This window comes from Cygnus atratus, chromosome 16 (genome assembly GCF_013377495.2).
Source record: "Cygnus atratus isolate AKBS03 ecotype Queensland, Australia chromosome 16, CAtr_DNAZoo_HiC_assembly, whole genome shotgun sequence".
NCBI lineage: Eukaryota > Metazoa > Chordata > Aves > Anseriformes > Anatidae > Cygnus > Cygnus atratus.
Window position 1 is genome coordinate 14,917,649 of NC_066377.1, and position 27,554 is coordinate 14,945,202.

The window sequence follows — 27,554 nt, forward strand, 5'->3', positions numbered from 1 at the left end:
ATAAGGCTTCCAGTAGCAAATAAAAGATCAGGCAGCTTGAAAGTTCTAAGAAATGCTTTAAAATGTGAGTTTTTCCATAGAGAAGCTACTTCAGCAAGGTATTAGGAAAATAAGGAAATAGGTGTTTGGCCTCTCTGGTATCTGCCTACCCACATTGCTTTCTCATACTTGCATGGTGTAAATATTAATTATCTCAATAAAGAGATGAACTTCTATTAGACAACTTTTAATCCCCTTAGTGCACCACTCAGCCCTCCCAACCCACAATCTCCCCAGACAGGTGTTACCCACGTCACTTAATACACTACAGATGTTGTAGTGATGGCAGCAGGACAAAAACAGTGCTGAATAAGAATTAGCAACGCTTTAGACAAAGAGGATCACGGTTCAGCTTTCTAAGGTCATCATCATCTGCTTTAACCCCAATATCAAAAAGGCTAACATGAAGTAGTCTGCACTGTTCAAACGACTAGTTAGAACTGTCTATCTTCCACTTCAGCTTCATCCAACCTCACATAAGATTCACAAAAAAGAAATCATTACCTTTAATACCATATTTCTCCTAAAATCACAACAGTTACAGGTATCAGTTTTTCATTACCTACACGTGTTGTTCCACCAGACCAGCTAACTTCACATGAAGTCTCACATCTGCATAGCCTGCAGTTCTACAAACAGCCATACACATCCACATGACATTGTTTGACATCAAAGATCAGGACAGCTAGCCTTGGCTCCAGGACCAACATTTCTCCTCTTTATTTTCTCTATTGCAACAGATTTCTGTACCATCATGTAGCCACTTTCCCTCCCCTGTACAGAACAAAGTGATCAGGAATCAAGTTGAAAACAAAGAAATGTCTCCCCAAAATCTTCTGGCATCTCTGGACAACAGCCGTCCCTTCCGAGAAGGAAGCATTACTATAGGTCTGAATTTGCACGTAGAATGTGTCCCTACCTATTTGTTCAACGCCATGTTACAGAGACACCGATGAAGAAAGTTGAGAGTTTGCAACAGGAACCGTTAAACCACACAAGAAAGCCAGAAGGTAAAGTGAAGCACCAGTCTTCACGATCACCTCCCGCATGCTACCTGAATCTCTTCTCCACATCTGTAGCAGTGAAACCATGAAATTACTCCACTGTCTCAAAGAACTGTCTTTCAGTACACTGACACACAGATGTGTCTTGTTCTGCTATTCTAGATTTTAAAACATAAGAAATCCTTTGCAACACAGCCCAGATGGACTGTTTCTGTAGTTAGACCAGAAAGGATTCTTTCCAATTACGTCTTCCTGTTCTATTTGGTGATTGCAGGGCACCAGGTGATGCACCCTTATGAAAAGAGGAGAGGTAGCTCCTTAGCAGATTGAGATAAAAAATTCATGTTTCATTTGAAAATATCAGTTTGAATCTCTGCCAGCATTTGTTTGTATGTTGCTGCCTACAGACATCCTTCAAAAGCCCACACTAAGCTTTTTTTTCACTTCACAGCTTTTCAAATACACTGTATGGTGTTCTCCAGTTCTAATCCATTCCTTTAGAAAGTAAAACAGAAAAATCCTGATCATGAACTACTCTACATATCTCAGCAGAAAAAGGAAGAAGTAGGTGATCTGTCAAGACAGTCTATTTCAGTCAAGCCTGAAGATCTGCCTGGCCTCTCTCTAGGTGAACTTGGGTTTTGTTTGTTCTAGTTTTATTAATAGCCTTACTTTTTTTCCCTGATGTGCATTCAAAGAACCAAACAATCTCATTTACCTCGCAGATTCAAGTCAACAATTGCAAAAATAAATTTCATGTTGTCTGAGTTTTCATAGAACACACTCATGTTTATATATCCATTCATACACAATATATTTAGCTTTTAGAATTCCAATAATTCATCTTTAATGACAGAATATTGTTTACATTTGTTGTGACAATCAAAAAATCCTCTTTTTTCAACAGTTCCAGAAATTCTGAAATGCATTGATTTCTTATTTTCACCTCACAACAACCCTAAATTACTAATATTGATGTCTTATTTGAAACTTCTGGTTTCAAAAGTTCAAAGACGAAGGACATTCCCAAAATGAAAACAGCCGATAAAGCAAACTGGTTTTCATAAAAACACATTCAACTTAGAAAGTATTTATTAGAAAATGATCCTTAATAGCTTGCAACAACAATTTATCAAACAACTTACTTGCCACAGGCAAATTAAGGTACAGCAGGATCTGGGTATCACAAAACTATTCTAGCTGCAGAAATTCAGAGTTTGCCAAGTAAAAATGAACTCCAAACAGATATATTCAAATTCTATTTAGAATACATAAAACAGAGCCAGTGGATGCATCATAGCATAACAGGTTCAGAAAAAAAAAGGCAACATAGGCAAGCCACTGGATAAGTGTTGCTGTTAGAAACAGCCAGTAAAAATCACAACTGATATTACACCACCAAGATCAACAATTTACACTGACAATAGCTGCACACATCTGATCCAATGCTCTCACACCTCGGGGATCTCACTGTTGAGAGGCATCACCCATGAAGTTTCATCTTGAGCTGAATTCTGCACACTCCTTTCTCAAGGGAAGAGTTTCCAGCACTCGGCTTCAGATCCATCAGACACCTATGTTTTTTGCCTTTAGTCAGGCCAGCACATAATGTATTTTTCTTCAAAATATGGTCTTACATCACCCGCGTTATTCCTATGAACTCAAGAGCAGGTTACAACCCACAGAAGTCTACACAAGATCCTGTGCTCGTAATCCATCAGTACTCCATAGAAGTCTTTCACTGCTCAACCAGAAGTCATTCCCAGTTTTCAAGTAAATGCAGATCAGCTCAAGACCCTTAAGTATACATGCTTTAAGAACTGCTCAGACAACCAAACTGAGGTCCAGTTTAAAAATGTCAAAATGATTAAGTCTTACTACGCATACCACCTCTGCACTGTGAAGATGATCATGAATTCCAGGAGTTGTAATACACACAGAAAAGCAAATGCCATTTCATACTTCCAAACTGTTCTACACTAAATGGAGGCACACCAATAAATAAGTTGGAAGAACTGCAGCAAGGTCCCAAATAATGTAACCAAGACCCCCCCCAAAAAAGCTACATTCTAGGAAAACCATGTAGGAGATGCATGCTATACATGTAGAAGACTAATCCGTTGTCTGCTACTTTCTGAAATTTTATACAAGCTTTTCAGAATTTCCAACAATTCCCACATATTTCTATAGAAAAAACAAGTTTTCACACAGAAAAGAGCATTCTCCAATGTAAACAATATTAACTCCATAGATGAGCCTAATAGTACCTTATACTTCTCTCACTATTCTTCTTCTACTGATTCTGCTTATGTACCAATGCTTAAAAGGGAATAAAACAAATAAAAGAAAGCAATGCCCACCTACACTTGAAGAAAGCCCCATTTAAATATATTAACTGTCCAAATTCATAACCTTGAAGGGTCTCACATTTCCCAGAAATGTCATCTATTGGTGTTTGAAGCATAAACAAACTTCTCTGTACTTATCTCCCTGCAATATGACGGCCATCGTTTAGTAGAGCCAGGAGCGACGCCTTCTGGAGAGAGGAATGTTAATGGTAACACAGAATCCAGACAGTCTTGGGTCAGCTTGGTTTCACTGCTCCACATAGGAGGTAATATAAGCAAGGATTTTGCACAAGAAAGCCTGCAGTTCATTTTCAGTTATTATCACTAATAAATTCTCAACTGCATCTCTGTATACAACACTCACACTACATCAATTTACACCAAATACTACACATCAACTTAAGAACTTCGTTAGAACTTGAGCTTGACGTTTTTAATGCACATGCTCAGAAATAACTGTATTCAATGAGGTTATTTGGTACCAGTCTGGCTGTAGCTTCCACCCTACATTCTGCTTACAAAAACCACGAACACCAGCAATCCTGTTAGCAAATGCACCAGCAATACCATCTTCACCATTTTGGTGTTATGCTTCCCAACAACTCAATACACCTAACACTCGTAACAAATTCCCAGTTAATAAATCATAATTTCCCAACAACCTAAGGTAACCTCTTGTCCCTTGCTTAGTCAAATCCAATGTCTTGCATTTATCACCCTTATTTCTTCAAGAAGGCTTTCTTTTCCTCCCAAGATCCCCATGTGCACAGACTGGCAGAAGTAGTGCTTTCTCAGGTTACTAGTTCACTTTTCAGAGGGCAGTCTGTAACATTTCAGATTCCAATATTACAAAATCAACACTGGTGCAGACTGCAGAGGTAGCGTCAGCTCCACTTTTTATATGTATTACCAAAAGAAAAATCCTAATATGATCTTACTTTCCCAAGCCCAATGAGGCCCTGACAGAAATCATAAAGCTAGATTTTGCATCACTAGATGCACTAAAAAGCATCTTCATTCAGAGCTGAAGTTATGAGACCCGCGTGGGGAGGATAGTGCACAAAAATTACTAGTGATTACAGCTCCTTTGCAGCACTCTGGCTCTCCCATGGGCCCCAAAGCCCAGACCACTGAACAGTTACAATTTTCCACCCTTTCATTACTCCTAGGGGTTAGGAAGGAGACAGGTAGGACTAGCAGTAGAAACTTCTACATGCAGATAATAAATCCTGTTCTTTATGCAGTGTTTCATGTTATCTGGCATCATGCATCTTGACTGATTAATCAAAATTTTGGGAAAAGGAGGTTGCTTAGCCATTATTACAAACTTGACAAGAAACCTGAAGCAGAAGCTACCTACTAATCATTAAAGAAAACATTAAAAGCACCTTTCTAACCAAGGTGCTCTAACCAAGCCAGGTGCCATCCTGATGAGTTACCTGTGGTCCACCCAGCAGCCTGAACACCTGGGAAGAGCATCCATGAGGACAGGCATATGGCCCCCAAGCAGGGGAAAGCTGGCACGCGTTTCTGAAGGGCACAATGTTTGGCTGTGCTGACACAAAAGTGACCCAAGCCCTGACCTGAGGTAGGCAGGTGGCTGGCTGCCAACACAGACAAGCCTTTCTGAGCTCCAAATTTGACTCCAAGCCATAGGAGAATGGATTTATTGATTACAACATGCCTGTGACATTATTGAATATAGATGGAAGTTACGGCCTACTTCTACTTACTGAGCTGTCTCCACATGAGCCAGAAGCTCCAGGATCACCACCAGAATTAGGTTTTCTGTACCTGAAGGTGGCCTCCTGGCCCACATGCTGTAGTGGTGCTGTGGCAACCTGACCTTTGAGAGAGATCCAGGAAATGACTGAGCAGGGACAGCTCTCATTTATGCTAATAAAAATACCAAGTTTAGGACAGTTTAAAAAAAGTCTATGTAATCATAACCAACAAGGTCAGAAGAAAAGCCTGTGCCTTTTTTTAGTATAGTCTCATTTTTTATGAAGTAAACAAACAGATCAACTCTGATTCTATTTCAAATACTAGTTTGAACCCAATTGTAGCGTAACACCTCAAAGTTAAGCCAGTTATAAAGATAAAATCTTAAAGAGCTAGTTTTCCAAGCTCCTTCTGTGAAAGAAAAAGCATTTCAAAGTTCCCCATAACACTTAACAGCAGGATATAAAAAAAAAGTATTGAAAAACTAACCTAAAGCAAGTTAGGGCTTTAGAGTCAAACATTCATTTGGCTTAATGTGGAACACGTAACTGCAACCCTTGAATTGCTCAACAAATTCACCCACCAAATAAGACTTTCTGTACTTTCTATATACATATTCAGCTGCTATACTTTTTGCCCCGTGATTCTCAAAAATTACCAAAATATAATGAACTTGATTTATAAAAACCAACCCAGCTCAACCACTCTGACCTTTGTAATAACACAACACATTTTACACACTTCTACCTTTCTCAAGGAAGGCTTCATTTTTTCTATTGAAACTCTTAACTATTCCAATCACAGGCACAAACGTGTAAAGATTCTGTCCCGTGCCAAAAAAAAATAAGCTGGTTATGGCTCAAGCCTCCACTTTGAGCATGAACTCCTCAAGCAGAGACTGAAGACTACACCATATTTCTCCTCTATTACACTAGGCTGCAATGGGGCCTACAGGTACTTCAACATACCCCTTCTTACTTACACACATCCATGATTTTTGAGGGTACTTCTTGGTGTTCATTCTTCTGCTTCCTCTAGCATCCTCAACCTTTCCCAAGAACTGGAAAACCAACGCCCGACGCATCCCATTCTTACTCTAGAGCCTGCATGATTTTATCTACTCCCTCAAATGCAGACATATTATACAGGTGACGGTGAGGCAGAAGTCACTGAGGTACATCTCTTCAGACTAGCATATCCTGCACCAACAGCATAGCTTCAAAATAAAACTTTAAGAAACACGTCAGCAGTACATTTTTACCAAAAGTCTTTGCTGTTTTATCAAATGAATTCGTGCAACTTAAGAATTCTGGTGATCACTTAATGAAAAATGGCGATGTTTCTTGTTTTTATTGCGCTACAGAATTATGACAAAAAAAAGTTGAGATTTCCCAGATGACCTCTGGACAGTCAGTTCTGGGTTGCTCTGGAGTTATTACTGCACAGTGACAACCTTTCCTAGAGAATGAGTACGAACATAAAGCAGAAGATACCTCCCAAGTTTTTCTCTCCTTATAGAATCAAACTACATCTTCACGGGTTTCTCTTTTATGGACTTCAATCTAACTGCTCTGAAATATGATCCAGAAACAAACCCCGTAATACTTCTTCTGCAGGGCTCATAAGAAACCGATTTCTTAAGATGTATTCATTGCCAGTTTAGCCTCATATGCCAACACCTTCTTTCAATGTTTGCTCCTCCTTCTGAGTAGGTCCTTTCTTCAAGGTAAAGATTCACATGCCCAATACTTTTCTGTCACTTAATTATTACCATCTGTAGTTGCATATCTTCACTTCTCCATCCTAATCTGTTGCAGAATAATGATTCAAAAAAGAAAAACCTATGAAAAGCCACCACCACAAGAGCCTGATATCAAGGAACTACAACCAAGGAAAGGATTTGGTAAAGGAACTCAAAGTTGTTTTTTTTCCCCTCTTCCCCCATTCAGACTAACAACAGAAGTATTTAAAAGGCCAGGTGAAGAAAAGCACCACAAAAGCACAAGACGTTTACCTTGTGTCCCTTTTCTGTTCTCTTCCAGATCCGTCTCCTGCCAGTCTACCTTCCCAACAGCATGAAGTCACCTATTAGAGCTGCAAGTTCAAACTACTCTACTTATCTCAGCACAGGTGGTCCAAAACGAACATATACTCTTCCTTCATTTAGGGGATAGATTCCACAACTGCAGACAGACATCTCCTCAAGTGCTTATTCTATGTCTGCTCTCTATAGTGCATACTCTGCAGTAATTTTCAGCCTCTTCCCTAAAGAAGTCTGTTGTCATTAAGTTTGAATTTATCCTATTTTCTCAAAGTCATATAAACCATTCCAATGTTTTTAATAAATATGACCAAACTAGAGCAGTGGAAAGTTCTTTCAGCAAGTAATAGTTATTTGATGAAAAAAGGGTAAATTTAACAGCTGTAAAAGCATGAATTTAATTATTTTTGCTCTATGTAGAGAGAGAACTTGGAGTTACAACCATTAGATGGAACCTGGAAACTCGCATCACAAGTTGAAGCTTCCCTGGGCACCAGAGGGCTGCCTCTGTAGGAGAAGAACAGCCAAATGCCAGGACAAGACATCAGAAAGCTCAGCACGCTAACAGCTTGTTCACAGATTCTTCATCGACAGGGTTTTTATGTGTACCTAATGCAGCAGCAGGATTTGAAGATCACAAAAGGATTACAACAGCATCTGTTTTTATATTATACATGCAAATGACCTTGGAGTGTGGGCTGCTCTTTAGAAACATTCAAAACAATGGGTTCATGCCACCTTTTCAACACTAACAAGGGAGAAAGGAATGTTATATACTTCCATCACCTCACCACAGCATGCACAGATCTCAATTACAGCGACCACTCTTGCCTTTCACCTTCCAGTCTATAATAATAGAATTTAATGACAATGCTACAGTCATATTCAGCCAGGTCACTGCACCAAAACAGCTGATATTTCATAGAGATATAAATAATGTGCAGACTAACATTAGGATTTCTATTACATAGTAATTTATTATTGCTTTTGTTTAAATCACAGTATTTTTGTATCAGAGAACTTACACTTCTGACTTAGGTTACTTTCTTAAATGCACATCTACAGACAAATTTTCACAAGAAGTTTCATGCTAAAGCATGAACCATCCAGCAGAAGGAAAACACTGCTTACGCACTCTCCTTTCTGCTGCCAGGATTCGAGTAGCTAAACACCACCGCATTCAAAGAAATAGCACGACACTTTGCTTGCACTGCAAGGAATAAATGCTATTTGGATTATCACTAACAAAAATACGGTGTCAGTTATCCAGAGGGATGGATGAGAGTCTGGATGACAAACACACTTCAAAAAATTTGGGACCTTTGTGCAGTACATTATTACGTGGTACGTACTTTTTCAGACATACTTTAAAATTTTTCTGAGATGCCTTAACAACATACAATTTACTCAAAATGCTTTTATACATACACAGGTAGTATCACTGACAAAGTCAAAGAACTACAGTGTCTTTGAACAACCAACCGTCAAAAATAATTCCAATTTAAAACTTAAGAAAAATGTAAGATTGTGAAGTACCCAGGTTTAACTGTTCCTATTAATCAACAGCAAGCCATTTAGATTAATTACAGGCCTCATATTCTGCCATTAATAATTCAATTTAAATTTCAGATTAGTTTAGAAGTTTAACTGGCTACTCACTGTTTTATTTTGCTCTTTTTCACACAAGCTCAGTGCTAAAGTTTTTGGACCACAAATAGTTTTCATTAGATTAAGGCATCACTTGGTGGTTTTTTTTGTTTGTTTGTTTTTTTACACTAAAGCCAAGGTGAAACTTTTACCTCCACTTTAACCCTAGCAACTTTTCACTGATGTGAAAGCTGATGCTTCATTAAGTTGCTTCTGCCATTCATTTAACAGTGACCAGGAGGACAAGCTCACTACGCACCACCACCCTGCACACACACTTACCTCACCTCTGAAAAGTGTTCAGGTCCACAGATGAAAAACTCTATGCTCTAAAACCCGCTCCTTTCATTCTTACAAGACTAGACCTAAGACAGAAGACTGTCTCTGCAGGAATGCTGTAATAAGGGGGGGCAGTCCTAGACAGGTTAATTGGTAATATTTAATAACTCTACCTCCCCTCTGCCCTTTCTTGAAGAGGTTTTCCCTATATTCAATGAACTGCTAGTGTCTGATTCTACTTTCATTAGCCTCTTTGCTTTTGTAGCTAGCTGCATTTAGCTTTCCTCAAGAACATGGGATTTATAAACCTTGTCCTTTTATTAGAGACATTTGGCCAATAATGAAACCGTATAAGAAACGTAAAAGAAGTTTGAGTTGAGTTTCCTGCCAAACAAGCAAGGACTTTTCACATTCCATATCCACTGTCCAGTCAAAACAAGCAGTGACATTTTAGTAACTTCTGAAAACGATGTTTTTTTGTAAAAGATGATTTTATGGAACACATTCTGGCAGATGCTGTCAAAGCAAGCAGGTCACCAAATAAGTAGGTGCTATATAGAGGCTTGAAATCTTCCTCAGCAAGCAAAAACAGTTCTGCAAGTTTTTAATCAAAAAAGGCACTTAAAGTTTCCTAAAAGGAATTCTTGAAGTAGGTTAGGTTCTGACTACATTGCAATTTTCCATCCCAAAATCTGTCTTCATTTCTACGTGGCTTGAAAACATTTCTAAGCTTTCTACTATCACACAGAGCAACACTACATCCACATAATTGTATATAATGAGAAACGATTGACGTGAAACTAATTGTGTGTAACCGTGAAACAGATAGCTGGAAGTTCCACCTACCTTCAGATGGTCAGAAATCAGAGTAATACCATCCTACAGATTCTTTGATTAAAGACACTATAACTACAGTAGGAAGATTTCAAAAGGTCACCAGCCTTCCAGAAGCAGCGACAGGTCCAAAAAGCCTGACTCTGCCAACCACAGAAGTTTCACGCAGGATCAGTTCCTGTTTCCCTGGTGCAAGCCTGCCAAGTCCTAATTTTTCCATTTCAGAATTTACAGGGAAATTGCAGTCCCTCAACCATGTACAGTAAAGGCAAAGAAAACGCTTGTTATCCCCACCCTATCAAGTTATCCTGGCAGTAATCTACTATCCAGTAAATGAAGAACAACAGTCTAGTTCATTGGTAACTTAACAAAATTTCTCCCAAAAGCTGGGCAAAAACAGTGAAGTTGGCATGAAAGTAGTAAATTCAGAGTTATAAAACTGATGTTGTGGAAAATACTCTCATAAAAGAAATATCTTCCCTGATTTGAAAGCTTGCATTAATGTATTTGAGATGCAACTGCTAAGGCTATTTGAAGTTAAGGCTATACATGTGAGAGCATACAAGAGAAAACCAGCCAAAAAGGAAGAAGCTTTGATCTACAGCAATGAAAGAAACTGCCTGCTTGCTTCTCTCCTAAACTGCCATGCTGTGTATACATATATAAAAACAAAAGAATGACAAAGGAAACTGTACACAAGTGAGTGCCACTAAGTGAAAACAAGAGTCACAACTAAACCGTCTACCACCTGTGAACCACCACCTGCGTTCAGTCTGGAGCAATGGAAAAGAAACACTTCTGGAACTACTTGTTTTTACATTTGGTATTTAAATCCGTGAGTGAGAAGCATCCAAATCAGGAAGGTGTGAAGCCCTCCAAGCACAAACGACACCCAAACGCATTCCATATAGGAACAAAGCTCTGAGAGGTCATCTATACAGAAAACAAGCTAGAGCATACCTACCTGTATCAGAAGTTAGGGAAAGAATAGGGGAGCTCAGTATGCAGCCACAAGCCTTAGTCAAATACATACAACCGAGAATTTTGTTTCTGTAGGAAAGCCAAATCTTTCAACAACAATCACGTTATCACTGCCGAAAACAGGTATCAAAAGCTCCCTTGAGGTTACCGTTCCTTCAGAAACATTTAAAAGGCAGTTTCACTTCCTCTTCCACCAGGAGGAAGAATCATTTAACTCCGTACACAAACTACCTCAGTTTTCCCAAAGACATGCAAGAGAGCACACCCACAAAACAGAAAGCAGCACCAGCAAACCTGCAAGGGGCAAAGACAAGCATTTATCTGGCAACACTGCTTCCAGGCCCAAGGCACCATTTCTGAAAAACCTCTCTCAGAAACAAAATTTAAAATTGCTAATTGCTTCCTATTATACCAGTCCAGGTTCCAAACTGCTTCCTTCCAACAGTTATCATCAAAGTTAGAAGCTGACCTTTTGCTTGCACTGGTCTTTGTATGAACAGGAACTGCAATCCTCTGATTTAGGGCTTAACCCACATATCTGGATAATCATCTAGAAACAGCTACTCTCAAACAGTGGTCCATAGTCCAAATAGTAGGTCCGTAACATTAAGTTGTTCCAAGTTTAAAAACTAGAAGGCCAACAAGGTTCAGAGGCGCACACAGCTCAACAAGACATCGAGGACCGACACCATTCACTGCTGGAAGCGGCTTTGGAACCACCACACTAGAAGACTGAGGAGGAACAAAATACAGACACTGAAATCATGATTTACAGTTAATGCACCATTCGTGTACCTTGGTAACCAGAAAAAAAAACTATTTTTCTCTAGAGTCTGCAGTCTTTAGTGTACCAACAGTCTCAGGGAAAGACGCCAACAATTTTATATAGTAGAGACAACATCTTCAAGGACAGCCTGAACAATTTAACGTACCTGCTGGTCAGTTCTGCTCTTTACGAGGCAGACTGTCAAAATCAACTGGAGCACAACTAGTCTTCATTTTTGCATCAATCTTCCTCTCTATTTGCAACAAACTCAGAGCATAAACATTCAAGAACATTTAACACTATGAAAGGAACACTACTTATAACAAAAGGAATAGCTTTCATCCTTCTTAAAACTATAAAGCCTCAAACTGCTTAGAAGTCTATACTGAAAATGTGGCAACACTAACATCAAATCTCTATTGATGAAGTGTTTTCTATAGTATTACCAGATTCAGATTTGTTAAAAAAATCTGATTATAACATTTACGTGTAACTGTTTGAAAACTTGGTAGCCTTGATGTTATGCTTTCATGTAACTGTTACAGTTCTTCCATGTAGGTCACAAGTTTCTCATTGAATAACTTTTGACATCCATACTTTCTCTTGTGAATGATATGATTGCTGTTAAACACACACTCATGACGTGACAAAAATATGTAACACTATATCACTTATTTTTACAAGTAGTACTTCGACACAAACACTTAAGGAACTGCTAAAAACACCAACTTAGCCAGTTGCATAAACACAAGTACCTTCTTTCCGTAACTGGAGGAAGGTGTGACACCAGTTTCACCGTATTGTTCCAACCAGGCTATGCAGGATGTCAGTTCTGGCACTCAGAGCATCAAAGCCAGAGCAGCCAATTCTTTCTAATGCTACCTCTTGTTAGCAAACAGCCTTGAAGTGTATATGAAAGGGCAGTTACATACTTTGCACAGTGGAGACAAGACCTCAAAGGTCCTACCCCTTATTTTTAAGGCTGTTCACATAAATAAACATCTGCAAAATAAAGAATTTCATCACATCCAGTTACATAGTTTGATATCAGAGTATCCTCCATAGTTTATCACAACATCCAGTTTAAGACTGCTTCTACTATGGAACTGAGCTGTTTACAGGAAACCTCTAACCATTATTGACAACTAATACTTGATAAAGAACTTTATCTAGACTTTAAAAGATCTGTAACTACTATTCAGGACAGCAACTGTGTTGTTTATACTACATGCTGAAATTCTAAGTACGTTAGGACTTGTTTTTTCCAGGGGCTTACACTTGAGAAGGGTTCTTTACTAATTTACGCAAAAAAGAAAAGGAGCACCAACTGCTTGGCAAAATGAAGAGCCCCTTCCCTGCCCCAAATCCTTCACTTAAGCATTCCATCCGTGTCCATGTTCCAAACACCAATGGCTTTTCATATTCATTTACACATTTTTTAAAATAAGCATTTAAATATCCTTAGACCATACAGAAAATCAAGAATCAGAAAATGATTTCCAAAACAAACCTGCACTTTTAGAAAGTTCTAAGGAGCAGACACACAAGCATGTTTCACAGAATATGCTGTGTCTAACACAAACACCAGTAACCCTGTAGCCATTACCAAGAGGATCAAGAGACATATCAAAAGAAAGTAACAGAAAATCTGTGTATCTAATTCCAGACACCTGTAGTTTAATTACATTTCACAACAAGGCAAGCATTGCTGTGATTCATTTAAACTTGAAAAAAGTTACCACCAGTTTCTGCAAGTCAACACACGCTAATATCTTAAATCAATTCTGTGAACAACGAAGCCACGTTTTCCTTTTCAGTAATTTTATTCTAATGTGAAACATGAAGAAACAAGCACCCAAGTAACTCCAATATAGTATGAAACTTTAATAAAAGTTGTTTAAAAAACAAAGAGCAAAATTTTAAAAATAAACTGAAAGGCTTGACTCCTAATCACACATCTTTCTGACATCAGCAAGAGTACTTTCAGACTTTCAAAGAAAAACAGATCTGCTGTTGAAACATTACTCCCAAAGACTGTTGAAACGCATAACATGAAGCTTCAGAGACAGACAGTTTTATTAACAGGAGGCTTAATTTTAAACAGTATATACAAATCACATGACTTTTCCAAAGTTGGGACCACCTAATAATCTGTCAAAAACAAAATTATGCTAATGAATTACAGAAGCATCTGTGTAATGTGACCGCCTCTTTATTGAAGTACACCTTTATACAATCCTTCCACATATTCCTGTACTGTGAAATCCTCTCAGGATGCAGCGCCGCACAGGTTTCCAAATCTCTCCTACACACCACATGAATAAAACTGTTGCCACTTGCACCTCTCAATTTTGCCTGACAACACACTTCAGTGTTCCATGATATGCAACACCAAAAGGCACTGTTTTTCTTGTCCAAAAAACAAAACAGTTTAAAGATTACCATGTTTAAGTACAATGATTTGCAGGGAATAGCAGGATTTTTCAGGCAATGCCCAAGTCTTAAAATTTACCATAAGCCAAGCAAGGATGAACCAAAAGTTTCTACTTTCCAACTTGTGAATTACTTCCTTTCCAATTCTCCATTTTTCCATGAAAGGTTTTACTGTACAGCAAAGAAAATGGCAACTCTTTACAGACTTTAAATACAACAGCACAAGTTTATTGCAAAAATATATAGTAAACTCAGTATTTTCAAGTTTTGGAAAAAAATAAATTTTATCTCTGAATTCACCCATAGCAATAATTCACGACAGAGTTGCTGAAGATAAAAGCTTCTTTCGTATATAAACTAATTTAAAACTTTAGCTGGACTCCAATCTTCTACTAATAATCACCACTTTGGTTCTCTTAGCAGAGACTCTATGTAAGTAGTTCAAAAGACACATGAGAAATACAACATCAATATCCAACTAGTGTCAAAGATCCCATCCCAACTGGTTCATGTAATCCTAACAAATCAAGCTACTTAAACAATAATGAGTATTTTCAAGTTGTTACTTCTACTGAAAATGTTTTAAGTGTACTATGAAACTCATATGATGTTCGAGGTTAGCTATACTTGTGGCAAAAGTCTTATTCTGCACAGTTATAATTGCAATATATAAATAACTAAAGGTTATTCCACAAAGAACAGCTTGAATTTTACAGAACGATTCTGCTCATACTTAAAGGAATTAGTTCGGTAGACATATCAGCAATGGGCATAATTCAACTGTTCGTACAGCGAGAATCTTGAAAAAAAATAAAGATACATACACAAAACAATGAATCTGTGTACACTGAGAATTCATTCAATTGAAGGGTAAAATCAGGACTTTAAACAAAGCTTTGACCTGTAAACAAAGCAAATTCAGCCAGCTTTTAACCAAATCTAGAAATAGCTATCTATTTTACAATGGCTTGCAAGAGCACCCACTGAAGAGCTTCACTGACTTCATCTATTTCCCTTATCCGAAACTACGTAAAACCAATCTAGATTCCTTGATAAGCACTGTGTCCAGTATAGTTCACCAAACCTCTATGATGAAAAACAATCTGCCTACCTTCTCCACACATTTGTACGGGAAAATCCACTGCGCACGTATCCTTGCAGTGTTTCTTCTGTAATGGCTAACCCAGTGCTCTGTCTTATCAAAACAAGTCTGGTTTACAGTTTAAACAATCCACAGGTTCTATCCTGGAAATACTATAAAAACCAATCCGGATGCATTTATCACAGCACTATGAATATCTATTCTACAACTACTTCATATTAACAGCTACCCTAAAACAAGTTTTACTTTTCTTGAGCCTATAGGCCGGTCATTTAAATCAACAACAGCTGCCATTGCTTCATCACGAGATTCAAATGCAACCATTGCTTCTCCTGTGGGCATGCCTTTCTCATTGTATTTTAAGCACACTGAACCAGGGATCACTTGGTAACCATAAAAGAAATCCAGAATTTCATCCACCGAAACAGTAAAGGGCATATTCTGCACTTTAATGACAGTTGGTCCTGGCTTCCCAGACCCTGTTCCAAAACCTGGGGGTCCGCTAATATGTATATTTCCCGGTCCAGGTCCAAACCCCGGAGGTCCACTTAAATGCCCAAGACCACCAGCAATTCCTGGAGGACCACCACCAAAACTGGGGGGTCCACTTAAACTGCCAGGACCATTACCAAAACTCTGAGGGCCCCCTCCAAAACCTGACGGTCCACTCAAACTACCAGGACCACCTGCAAAACCTGGGACCTCAATACCTGCACCGGGCAAACCGCTACTTGCAACTGCAGGTATTCCTGGTCTAGCATCAGGAAAGCCACCTAATCCAGGTGGCGGCAGAGGCGGACCAAATGTGCCAGACCCACTAAAGTTACCAGGGAAATTAAATGGAGGACCATTGTTTGCTTCTTTAGGATTCCCCCCCAAGAAGGCATGCTCCTCCGCAGCAGGGGCCTGTGCTCCGGGCACAGCTGCGTTTCCTTGTATTGGTATTTTCAGTATCTTTTTCCCTTGAGACTGTGGGTTTCTCTCAATATCTCTCATTTCTTCTACAGTAATCAAACGTAAAACAACATCTCTTCCATTCAGCTTTTTACGGTGCAAACGCTCTGCCTTACGAGCATCATCTTCAGCTTTAAACTGAACCAGTGCTTGTCCTAAGCCTTGCCCGTTATTATCAACAAGAATTTGTACAGAGTTTTCTTCTACTGCCAGTCCCTCTAGAAACTGAAGGATTTCCATTTTTGTTATATTGTACGGAATATTAGATATATGTGCACACAATTTTGGCAAACCTGACTCTGCCTCAGCGTTCATGATGATTTCTCTCTGGTCATAGTTGAAGTTCTGCAATCTTTTACGAATCAGCTCTATCTTTTCTAACATTGCCTTTTTAGTAATTGGATGAACTTGAATAAAGCGATTCCCTATGTACTGCTTATGATGACACAAAGCTGCTTTGTAATCAGCTTCATTTCTGAACTCGACAAAACCCTCTCCAATTGCCTTCCCATTAGGTCCATAAGCTATATAGATGCTGTCTTCAACTATATCCAGCTTTTTAAAAAAATCTATTACATGTTTGTTCTCCGATTCAAATGGAAGACCTTTCAAATAAACACAGAAACCCTGTTCATGGGGAGATCTAGACCGTGACCTTTTCTGTCCACTAGGAGATTTAGACCTAGAATGAGCCTGTGGAGGAGGAGGGTGTGGTTGCCCAGAGGGACCCATGGTTTGCTTGAAAGTTATGTGGCCTCCAGCAGCCACCCACTGTCTCTCTGTTGCAGGACTAACTTCAACATAGCGCTGAATCATCAGCATTCTGTTTCGCTTCAGTGCTTCAAACGTATCTTGAGGAGAAAAGAACTTAACTAGTCCATTTCCATTATTTCGACCTACATGATCCTTCAGCATATGGACTGCATCCACACGGAGCCCAAGGAAAAAGTCTTTCACATCAGATTCTGTTGCAGAAAAGGGCATTCCATGAACGCTGACATACAAATCATCTGGATTGATTGGAATTGGTTTGACACTATTTTGAGAATTCATCTGGATAGGATTTACAGGATTCATGGGACCAATAAACAATGGATTCAAGCCGCTGTTCATATTCACTGCTGCTCCAGACCCATTCATTCCAGTGGGTAAAGGTGCTACGGGTGGAGGATTCATAGGAGGCATTCCCGATATGGGAGGCATAGGTGTCATTGGGGGTACAGGGGGCACAGGGGGTATTGGGGGAACCGGAGGAACAGGAGGCAGTGTGGGCACAGGAGGAGGAACAGGGATTGGGGGAATAGAAGGCATTGGTGGCAAAGATGGCATAGCTGGAATAGGAGGGATTGGTGGAGGAGGTACTGTGTTCATTGGGGATGCTGTACTAGGTATAGTTGAGCTAAACGTTGGGCTACCAAAGGTACTCCCAAGGTTTGGAGGTGCAGTCCCCATACTGGCAGTAGAAAATGTGGATATGTTTTTATTGCTCTCATGCACAGTAGTAGAAGCTGTTACTACACTAGGAGAAGGGTTATTAAAGTTAGGTACAGTAGTGGGCAAGTTAACCCTTCCACTCATTCCAGAACTAGGTGGTGGTCCTGACCTGCTAGCATTTGCTGGTGGCATATCTAGATTGGCAGTTTCGAAACGCCTACGACTGAGTTCTATCATGTTTTGCATTTCGGTTTTACTGCTTAGTAATAGTGTTACTTTAGACCCTTTAATTGTACCACCTGTGCGCATCATACCAAGCCTTGCATCTTCATCAGTGGCAAAAACGATGAAAGCCTCACCCAGTTCACCCCCTACAATATGCACGCCCCCATCAGGAATGATCAATCCAGAGAAGAAGTGGCGAATGTCCATGGTCCCCGCCACAATCGGGAGACCTTGCAAGCGGATGACCACAGCCATGCTGCGCTGAAACAACACACACCTGCAGATGAGAAAAGGCAACGGCTATGTCAGACTACTGTTTGTGACACCATGCAATTACCTACAGACACCATCTACTACATTCGTTTACATACTCCTAACATCTTGCAAAGATTAAGCATGTTTATATTCCAAGTTCCTTATTCGTGTTTGTTCACTTCACACAGACTGAAGTATTAAACATTTACCAAAACAATTAGTATACATTTTACACTAGAAATTCCAAAGCAACTGTTAAACCGAGACCCACAAGTGTCAGTGGAAAAAAAAAACAACTAGGGAACAGCATAAATTAGAACTATCATATCAATAGTTGAGTATTTAATGGAACATAAGCTAAATGCATTTTAGCCAAGCAAAAAAAAATTAAGTTACCATACACTGATATGGTATCCACTGTACCTGGCAAAGTGACTGCCAAGAATTCTGTACACCTATGAGCAATAAAAAGTTCTTTTTTCACTTGGTGAGAGATTTTATCTCCAGGCAGGTGAAGAAGACTGAGAACATACAGGGAGTTATGAACAAAAACCCATTATGGACAACAGCATGAATCACTACCCATCCTGACAGAGGCCATCTACATCATAGCAATGTTGTATTTTACACCTAGCAGAAGCAAGAGGTCTAGGCAACAGTGAAGCTAACAGCTATAAAACTAGCCCCAGACATTTTGTGACTATATAGACCCCACCTGAACTAGAATAACACATATGCATATCCTAGCTGGATATATGGCCTTGAAGATTGCCAAAAATCGAGCCATAATTTTTTGATAGTTGTAGATATTCAGTATAATACTGCATTTTCAATCTCTGGCATGAGTAAATGACTTCTACCTCTATAGCTGAGGCTAGTGGAAGCTTAAGATTGATTTTGAACATCTAGATTTCAAGTTACCTTGTATACAATCTAAAGAACAACCTGAGGTCACATCAGAAGTACAAGATGAACAGGAAAACTAGGTAATTCTCACTAATTCTTGACAAAGCTTCACTAAAGTCTGAAAGCAGCATAATAATACTAGCACGATTCACCAGTTCAGAAGCCAGCCTCTTATCCTAAACGCTCAGCAGTAGCGCCTTGTTTCATCTGAACCACCTTACCTCTGAAGCTTCTTGACTTCCTAGAGTACAAACCAGTCCAGTAACTGCATGGAAGACCTCTAAGGTCACATGTAAGTGGCATTAAAATATTCATTAGACATTTGAAATTGAGGATGAACCAGATGATACAATGCAACACCAAGAGGCAAAGCACCACCAGAAAGACCATCTTTTAGGCTACACACCAAAGATATGACCAACTGATAGTTATAACATTCACATTCAGTTGAGTACTGTATCCCTGTATCCAATTTTAAAGTCAGCTACATTTGCCTGCCCGGGTCTTCCAAACAGTTTAGAGTAGCAACACCTTGATTACATCCTAAACTACTAAGGTAGTCACTATCCAACAGTTTAACCACGTGGCATAAGGCTGAACTCAGTATTTAATGAAAACAAGAATAATAATTCTTCCACAGGGAAGAACCGAATAAATTCTTCTGTTTGCACGATGGTTACTCAAATGAGTACTTAAGTATTTTGTTCTGTTGCCCATAAACCAGAGTTAACCCCTTCTGTGCAGTAACGGCCTCAAGCAACACACCGCTGTTAGAGGGCACTGGCCCACACCCAGCTGACAGGAGCCAAGCACGGGGAGACCCTTGCCAACAGCAGAGAAGCTCCTTGGCACAGCGTCAGCTCTGCTGCTCTGCCCAGTGTACGCAAGCATCTGATTCCTTGCTAGACCGTCTTGAACAATACACTGGAACTTCCAAGATGAACATGAAAACATCTGAAAAATCTACCTCTACATACCACTAGAAAACCCCCTACTTCACCGAGGAATGACAATAACAGAAAGGGAAATATATGCTAACCCTCAAGGATTATTTTTTAAAAAGCAACTTTCCCTACTCACAGCAACGTAATAAAGCAACACTTTGCATTTATCTCTTCTAGTCACACATTTCACTAGAGAATAATGTTCATTGCCCAATCACTTTCCAACAGAAAAAAAAAGTCCACATGAAAAATAAACAGGTCCAAGAACTATCTATGATAAGTACACATCTAATAAATCATGAGACTTTCTGCACTGTTTTAAAACCACAATATTTTTCAGTGGTTCTGCAGCTTCATTTTAAATTTGCCCAGCATCATCAGCAGCAACCTTTGACATTGAAGTTAAAATTAAAATTCTGCTTACTTTAAGGAAGCCACACTAAAGGCAACTGCAAAATATAAGAGTTTACCAGATTATACTACAGGACTGCTTTCAAATTAGATGATCCTGAGACAACCAAGGGTTATAAAAGCAACCCTGTTTCTGCATTTATGCTTTAAAAAACTAAAATAGCATAATAATAGTAAAACTTGCTAAGAGGCTTACATTTTTCTGTATTACCTATTATACAAATAAATTAATTTCAGAAGTTTTTATGCATCAGGAGTCAGGCATTTTAAGTTTTTTTCTATTAAATGGAGGATTACTTTTTCATAGCCACTTCCTTTCTAATGCAAAAGGCATGACAATCTGATCTGGCCATTAGTCGAACAAAGGGGGAAGGAATTTCTCTTCTTGGGAAGGAATTTCTCCTCAGATGTGCTGGTGTAAAATACATTAGAATCAACAGCCTGTTAGGTACCTGTATTTACTAGTTTACTAGATTCTGTGAACCTAACCCAGAAGGCAAATTAACAGATAAGGCTACAAAAAGAATTCTTAGGAGTTCAAGCATCTGAAAACATTAACGTAGCTTCTGGGATAATACAAGCAGCTCAGTCTTGCACTGAATTCAAAGCTTCCTTATTAATGCTAAGAAATATCATAAAGTATTATTACTAAGCATACTATTTAGGTCCACTCAATCACTACTGACAAAAGAACACAGCGACAGAGGCATATAGTCACTAGAAAAACTAGCTGCAGTGACCTCTGAGTAACTAATGCCATGCATGACACCAAACAAGTGGTCAATATTAAACAAGAGCTAACAGGGACATGGCATAAAAGTTGTAACAAATTTTTGTCAAAAAAAAAAAATTTTTAACTCAAAACATAAATGCTGCAAAACTTACCAGGATTTCACTGCTTTAAAGAAGCAATAGTTTTGCTTCTGTGTTTTAAATAATAAAAATCAGAGTAATAACAAAAGGGCCAAATTTCATATTTTTACATATAAGTCAGATTTATTTCAAAATGCACTTAGGAGACAATAAGTCACTCGCTCTAATTTTCAAACTAACACTAAAAGCAAAGTCCTGTCAAGTATTTCACTGATCACTTGTTAAAGACAAATATACATGCAGAGGCAACACCAGACACAGAACGGGCTGTTAGCGCCTCTAAGGTATGCGCTGAAGGCAGTCTGTTGGGCTATAAGAGCAATTCTCAGGCTGCCTCCTTTTCCTCCTGTATAAACAGATACTTTAAGGCAAAGGCCTTTTTTGTTGTTGTTTTGTATGCTTGAGATCTTGGAGACTAGATCCTCAAGTTCTACTATGGACAAGCCATCCCCATTAACAAGTTGAGGCCAGAAATGGAAAGTACAGAGTTGTCTAGAATTAATCCAAGTCATCTGATCCATCTTAATAGCATGTTGACAGCACCATCTTTTAAGAAGGTAGATGTTACACTACAAAAGGGTGTATACAAGATGGTTTCTTCCCCCTAGGCGCTAGTCAGTAAAACAAACAGAAAAGTTGGGTCATATGCATCAATTGATAAAACAACACGGGACTAGCCTTTTAAGATACATGTATTTTTTCGATTCAGGACAAGGTTAGAAGATTCAACTTATTCCCTGTGAAATACAATGCCCACATGGTACACAGGCAATGTACCTGGCAGTTCCTGGATGAAGGCTAAGAACTGCAATAACATTGCTGCTGTAGCAAGAGTTTAAAGTATCCAGGCTGGCACTATGTAGCAATACCTAAGACTCCAGACTACCGCTTTTATTTGGTTTTTGGATTTATTTTTTTTAAATGCTAAAATTAACCCATTAGATTAGCATAATTTGAATTAGCTGACAGATAACTATCTGATCCCTTTAAATACTGCAAAAGGGAAATAGAACCAATTACTTCTGAATTAACTTCTGCACTCCAAAAGCTACATTTTCAAATGGTGCAGAATAACTTGAGAGAACGTTACAGACTACCACATGCTGATGAAGCAACAAAACATTAGTTTGGCAGAAGATTCTATTTTACAAGAACAACACTGCCAGAACAACCATCACCAGTGGGAGTCAAAGGAATAAGACCAGCTACAGATAATTTGACCCAAATGTTTTGATACTAATTCACAGATTCCAAAAGCTTCAGTTATTTCTTAAGATATACTCAATAAGCATAAAAAGAAGTCTTCAATTCAAAGTCTCTTACCTGCAAAGACAGATGTTTTTTTCTTAACAAGTAGCAGAAGCCAAGCCAATCCTGTGGGCAACCAATTAAAACCAACTTTTAGACTGCAATAAAGAATAAATGGAGGCAAAAATCAATGCAGGCAACACAACAGCAGTAACAGTCCACAAAGAACTGTATATACAGAAAGTTCAAACCTGTGACCACCACAAGGCACCATGACATAGAACAGACACAAGAGTAAGAGTGCATTTTCTAATACCTTATCCCTGTACCACTTTTGGATAACTGCATTGCAGTTGCTATATAGTTCATGACACAAATACATGCCTTCTTCAAAGAATATAGGAAGAACCAAAAAACACTCAAAGAATCTTTCAAATTTTCCCATTTCTAATAGATGAACAAGTCACTCTTTCAAAGGCAAAGGTTAAGAAGCAAAGACTTAAAAATTCTGAATTTTAACAAACTGTTGCTCCATCAATATTTCTTTCTCCAATGGTGCATTTTCTTACTTGAAAAAAGCAGGAAAACCCATAACTCAGAAAGTCTCCCTACTGCTGCACGTGAAGAACTCTTCAGGAGTCATGCAAACTGGTGAAAATAAGCAACATTTCACAGACACCTCTAGGCAAGTCACCTCAACAGAGCACACCATAAGAACTCCCTGCAAGATACCACACTTTGTAATCTGCCATTTTATAATTCAACGCCTGATGAAATGAACATTTTTTTTCATCTCTGAAAGTACAAACCGTCTTCCTAGGATTACAACTCACAAAAAAAAAGAAGCCAAGCAGTTTAAGTAGCAACATATACATTTTGTATTTAAAAGATGGGACGGAAAACCTCTTTACTCTTTCATTGCTTAGCAGACCACCTCATGCTGAAATTTTCCTTCTGTGGAACACTACCCAGAGAAGAACCACACTAAAAACTAACTGCCTCCTCCTCACAAAACCCAAACAAGCAGTTTTCAGTTATAAGCATCCTTATCAGAGTGAAGTTACGGACAGAATTACTACTAAACCATCCACAAACTCCTTAACAGAGGGAATTAAAACAAGCACAGATATTCACAGATCTTCAAGGACATTTAACAGCAGACTCACAAATGAGAAGACAAAACTATGCTCTCCAGACTCATATTAAAATGGCAAACATATTTATGAAAATAAGACTTATTATACCTTTACGAAAAGCAGGCAATCCCGTATTAGAGGATTCATCTATATATTCAACTATATACTTTCATTTCTAGCAGTTTTAAACAGTAATTTACAACGCAGGTAAGAAAAAAGGTAACAACCTGAAAAACAGTTTCATGCAAAAGCATATCTGCTTTTCAAGAAGCAGATAACCTTTCATGCACAAGGAACTTTCCAAATAAAAAAGTCATTTGAGATACTTCCAGTCAAGCAACCACAACGTTGCAGGTGTTCCTTTTGACAACAAGCTGCAGATTTATAGAGGACTAAGACAACACGCTACGATGTGAAACACAACATGAACCAAACCAAGTGGTCGGTATTCTTCAGAAAAAGTGTAAAGCTCTGCTGTATATTTAAGCTTTCCAGCAAGCATCATCTACTTTTGTTTACAACTCTGAATTCTCTCAAAGAACATCCATCACTCTCATTAAGACATCCCTTCCGGTCAACCTAACATGTAAGAGCATGTTAACAAAGCAAACATCGACCAGAGCACAGGTGATTCAACACCATACCTCTGTAACTTCTTGGATGAGGGTCACCACAACACCCTGCCATCAGCTATCCATGGATATCCACCATCCAGTGGACACAGAACCCCTCATGAAGCAACCTTTAAAGGAGTGCACCGAGGGAACAACCTGCCAATATTCCTGCCTAAACCCAGCACATCTAGGTGGATAAGAAAGTAGCTAAGCAGAATGGGTAAGTTTAGGAACGACTAGTAAAACAAGAGCCGAGAGATTTTTCGAGACAGCTCAGAGAGACACTAGGCAGGGGGACCCACTTCAGCACGCGTTTCTTACCCCAGAGAAGATTTTTATTATTGGAAAACAGACTGAAATTACTGCACGGCAGCCTTCCTAACGCTCACAGGGTAACCCCGAGTCGCGGTGGCAGCACCGCAGGCACCAGGGACCTTCTTCCCCGCAACGCGCAGAGCGCTCGCCCCGCTTCGTCCCCGGGCCGGGCGCGGAGCAGCCGCGGACGCCCCCCGCAGAGCCCCACCGGGGCCGGCCGGGAGCGGCCCCGCGCCGCTTCCTGACGCCGCCGGGGCCGGGCTCCGCCGCCGGCCCCTCCCCGGCCGCGCACCTCCCGCCGCAGCCCCCGCCGGGACCCGGCCCCGCCGCTCCCCCGCCCGCGCCGCGGGGCCCCTTCGCCGCCTCTCCCGGGCCCCGCGCCCTGCGGCCACCGCGGCGCCGCCCGCCCGGCCCCGGCCCCGGCCCCGGCGCCGCCGCAAGGTCACTCGGCCGCCCCCGCTGGCCGGGCCCCGCGGCGCCGGCGCTCGGCGCGCTCCTACTCACCTGCCCGCGCCGGGCCGCGCGGCTCCGCGGGCCGCCGGGCGCGGGCGGAGGCGAGGCGAGAGGGAGCGGGGGGGACGGGGGCGCGGCCCAGGCCCCCCGGCCCCGGCGAGGCGGAAGCGGCGCCCGCTCGGCGCCCCCGGCCCGGCCCGGCCCGGCCCTTTGTGCGCGGGGCCGCGTGCCAGCCGCGCCGCGCCGCGCCCGGCCTCCCTCCCCTCGCCTCGCCTCGCCACGCCGCGGGCCCGCAGCGCGGGGCGGGCGGGAGGCGCGGGCCCGGCCCGCCCGGGCGCCGCCGCGCTCTTACCGAGGGCTCTGCACGGGACAAAGGGTGAGAGCGGAGCGAATCCGCCCCCGGGCCCCGCTGCGCGCCGAGCCCAGCGCCACCGACCGCGCAGCGCCACAAAATGGCCGCCTCGCTGCGGCGCCGCCAGGGAGGGGCGGGGCCTGAGCTCGGCGGGCGGAGGGGGCGGAGCCTCGCGATGCGCGCAGCGGCCCCCGGATCCCGCCCCGCCTCCGTGCTGCCCGGGGCGGAAGGGGCCGAGAGCGGGGGCGGCCGGCGCATGCGCAACGCGAGCGCCGCGCCCCGTCTCAGGGGTGGCTGGGGTGGGGTGGGGCGGCGTGGGGGCAGGCGTTTGTGAGGGCAGCGCTACCCTTTTTTAAGGCAAAGTCGGAGGTAGAAGGCTGAACAGAGCAACGCCGCATCTCTACTAGACGATCTGTATTGTTGGCTCCGGCACAATAGTAGTACAATGATGATATGACACGTTTTCTGGAAATTAAAGGCAGTACAAGTGAACATGGGTGTAACTGCTGAGGAAGCAGAGGCATCAAATTTTTAACAAATATAAGAGCCCTGAGGAGACAGGTTGTTCCTGACTTCTTCACTTGGAAACCTGTTGCAGAATTAAGTCAGATTACCCTGAATCAATGCCCTTTTGGTTGCAACTTCCCTTTGCTGTATTTGCACTTTGCTTGATTAAATTTACTTGCAGTGCACATAACCAGAGAGCATCCTAACCTGAAGAGCAGCTAATGCTCCTCAGGAGATACTCCGTCACAGCACCTCGATGGACAATGGATAATGCTGTAGCTTTCATTTCTAACAGAGGAGGAAAAAAAAAAAAAAAAAAAAAAAAAAACACTGCATAGCCTCCTGCAATAAACAAACAAAAATAATCACCTCATACAGCAATTTATTTTTTTCCCACTGACTCTGGGAGTCCATCAGCTGGGTTGGCTTGGCTGTTTCTCGTCACCTAGCAGCAGCAGGGGCCAGGCCCCTTTGTCCTGAGGTGTCAGGATGAGGCTGCTCAGCAGGGCCCCCACGCTACCACCCCATGGTTTGTATCCCTTCTCACTCCTCCCAGGTTCTTTTTCCTCACCACCCTCATCCCTTTCCAATGCACAGCCCACATCTTCTCCTTGTTAGCCCTGGCTTTACTGTTTCTATAATCTATTTCCATTTATGGTATGGTTGCCCTGAAAATGTATCAGTTCTGTCATGCTAACAACTCCCTTTCATCTCGTTAGCTGTGTCCTGGGTCAAGGTGGGCCCTCTCCATACACAAAGCTCACAGTTTGCTGTATGTAGCATCCTGTAATTCACCTGTTCATATCGGTAGTGACACCTGCCACTGTTAGTGTCTGCACGCACAGAGGAAACCACCAGAGGCATCCACCGCTGGGCTTGCCATGCCTGGGATGTAGTGGCAAACTGCTTGCCCAGAATATGCCAGGGGAACCAGGAGCACTAGCAGCTCAGGGCCTCATGTAGGACAACAGAAGGGCAGTGCTGGAGATCCCAGGTCAGAAGAAAACGAGGAGTGTTCGTTCAGCTTTCATGCAACACATTGAGTCACCATATTATTTTTTGCTGCTGAAATAAGGCCTGGTTCACTTCACAAATTAGCAGAATGCTTTAGGCTGGAGGGGATTTCTGGAAAACATCTGGGCCAACCCCTACTCAAGCAGGGCCACCCAGCACAGGTTGCCCAGCACCATGCCCAGTTTTTAGTATCTCCAAGGAGAGAGATTCCACAACCTGTGCCAGTGCTCAGCCCGCCCTCCCAGCACAGAAACGTTTGCTTATGTTCCGAGCGTGCCTTCCATGTGCTTTTGTGCCCATTGCCTCTGGTCCCGTCCCTGGACATCACTGAAAAGAGCCTGGCCCCGTCCTCTCAGCACCCTCCTTTCAGGCATTTATAGACACTGATGACACCCTCTGAGCCTCTTCTTCTCCAGGGTGAACTGTCCCAGTTCTCAGCCTCTCCTCATAGGAGAGATGCTCCAGTCCCTTAAGAAACATGTGACATTTGCTGTGTGGACCAGCAAAAAAAAATATATAGGACCAACTGCTATCATTCTCATTTAGGTCTCTAGACTGTATCTGTACCAAGTGCATGAAGGGTGCTGGAGAGTGAGTCATGATGGCCTGGCCAGCTGCAGGCCACTGTCTGCCCTTGCAGGCTGAAGCCAGCACCTCAGATGTTATGGCCTGTGCTGCAGTTCAATTAGAGCAAAGTCTAGCACAGATGCATGTGAT

General features: G+C 41.4%; 2 protein-coding genes across 6 annotated transcripts in view; both read right to left on the minus strand.

The window, feature by feature from the left end:
- The window catches only part of CPNE1 (copine 1), a 41,856-nt gene extending 16,418 nt beyond the window's left edge, over window positions 1-25,438 (minus strand). The window contains exons 1-3 of one of the 5 annotated variants that reach the window (XM_035548274.2): window positions 25,317-25,438; window positions 22,522-22,604; window positions 17,944-18,086 (exon numbers count right to left, since the gene is read on the minus strand). The gene's annotated coding sequence lies outside the window, so the exon portion shown is untranslated. Of the gene's footprint in view, window positions 1-17,943; window positions 18,087-22,521; window positions 22,605-25,316 lie in introns of those variants that run through there. The other 4 variants (XM_035548271.2, XM_035548273.2, XM_035548270.2 and 1 more) reach the window with 4 other exon arrangements.
- On the minus strand, window positions 13,462-18,064 carry RBM12 (RNA binding motif protein 12). Its single transcript, XM_050714014.1, has one exon. The coding sequence runs from the start codon at window positions 18,062-18,064 to the stop codon at window positions 15,422-15,424; it is 2,643 nt and encodes an 880-aa protein (XP_050569971.1). The 3' UTR covers window positions 13,462-15,421.
- Window positions 25,439-27,554: the final 2,116 nt, after the last annotated feature.

What these genes read in the sequence shown, in the direction of transcription:
- RBM12 (XM_050714014.1), bottom strand. Translation starts at nt 18,064, where the DNA reads ATGGCTGTGGTCATCCGCTTGCAAGGTCTCCCGATTGTGGCGGGGACC.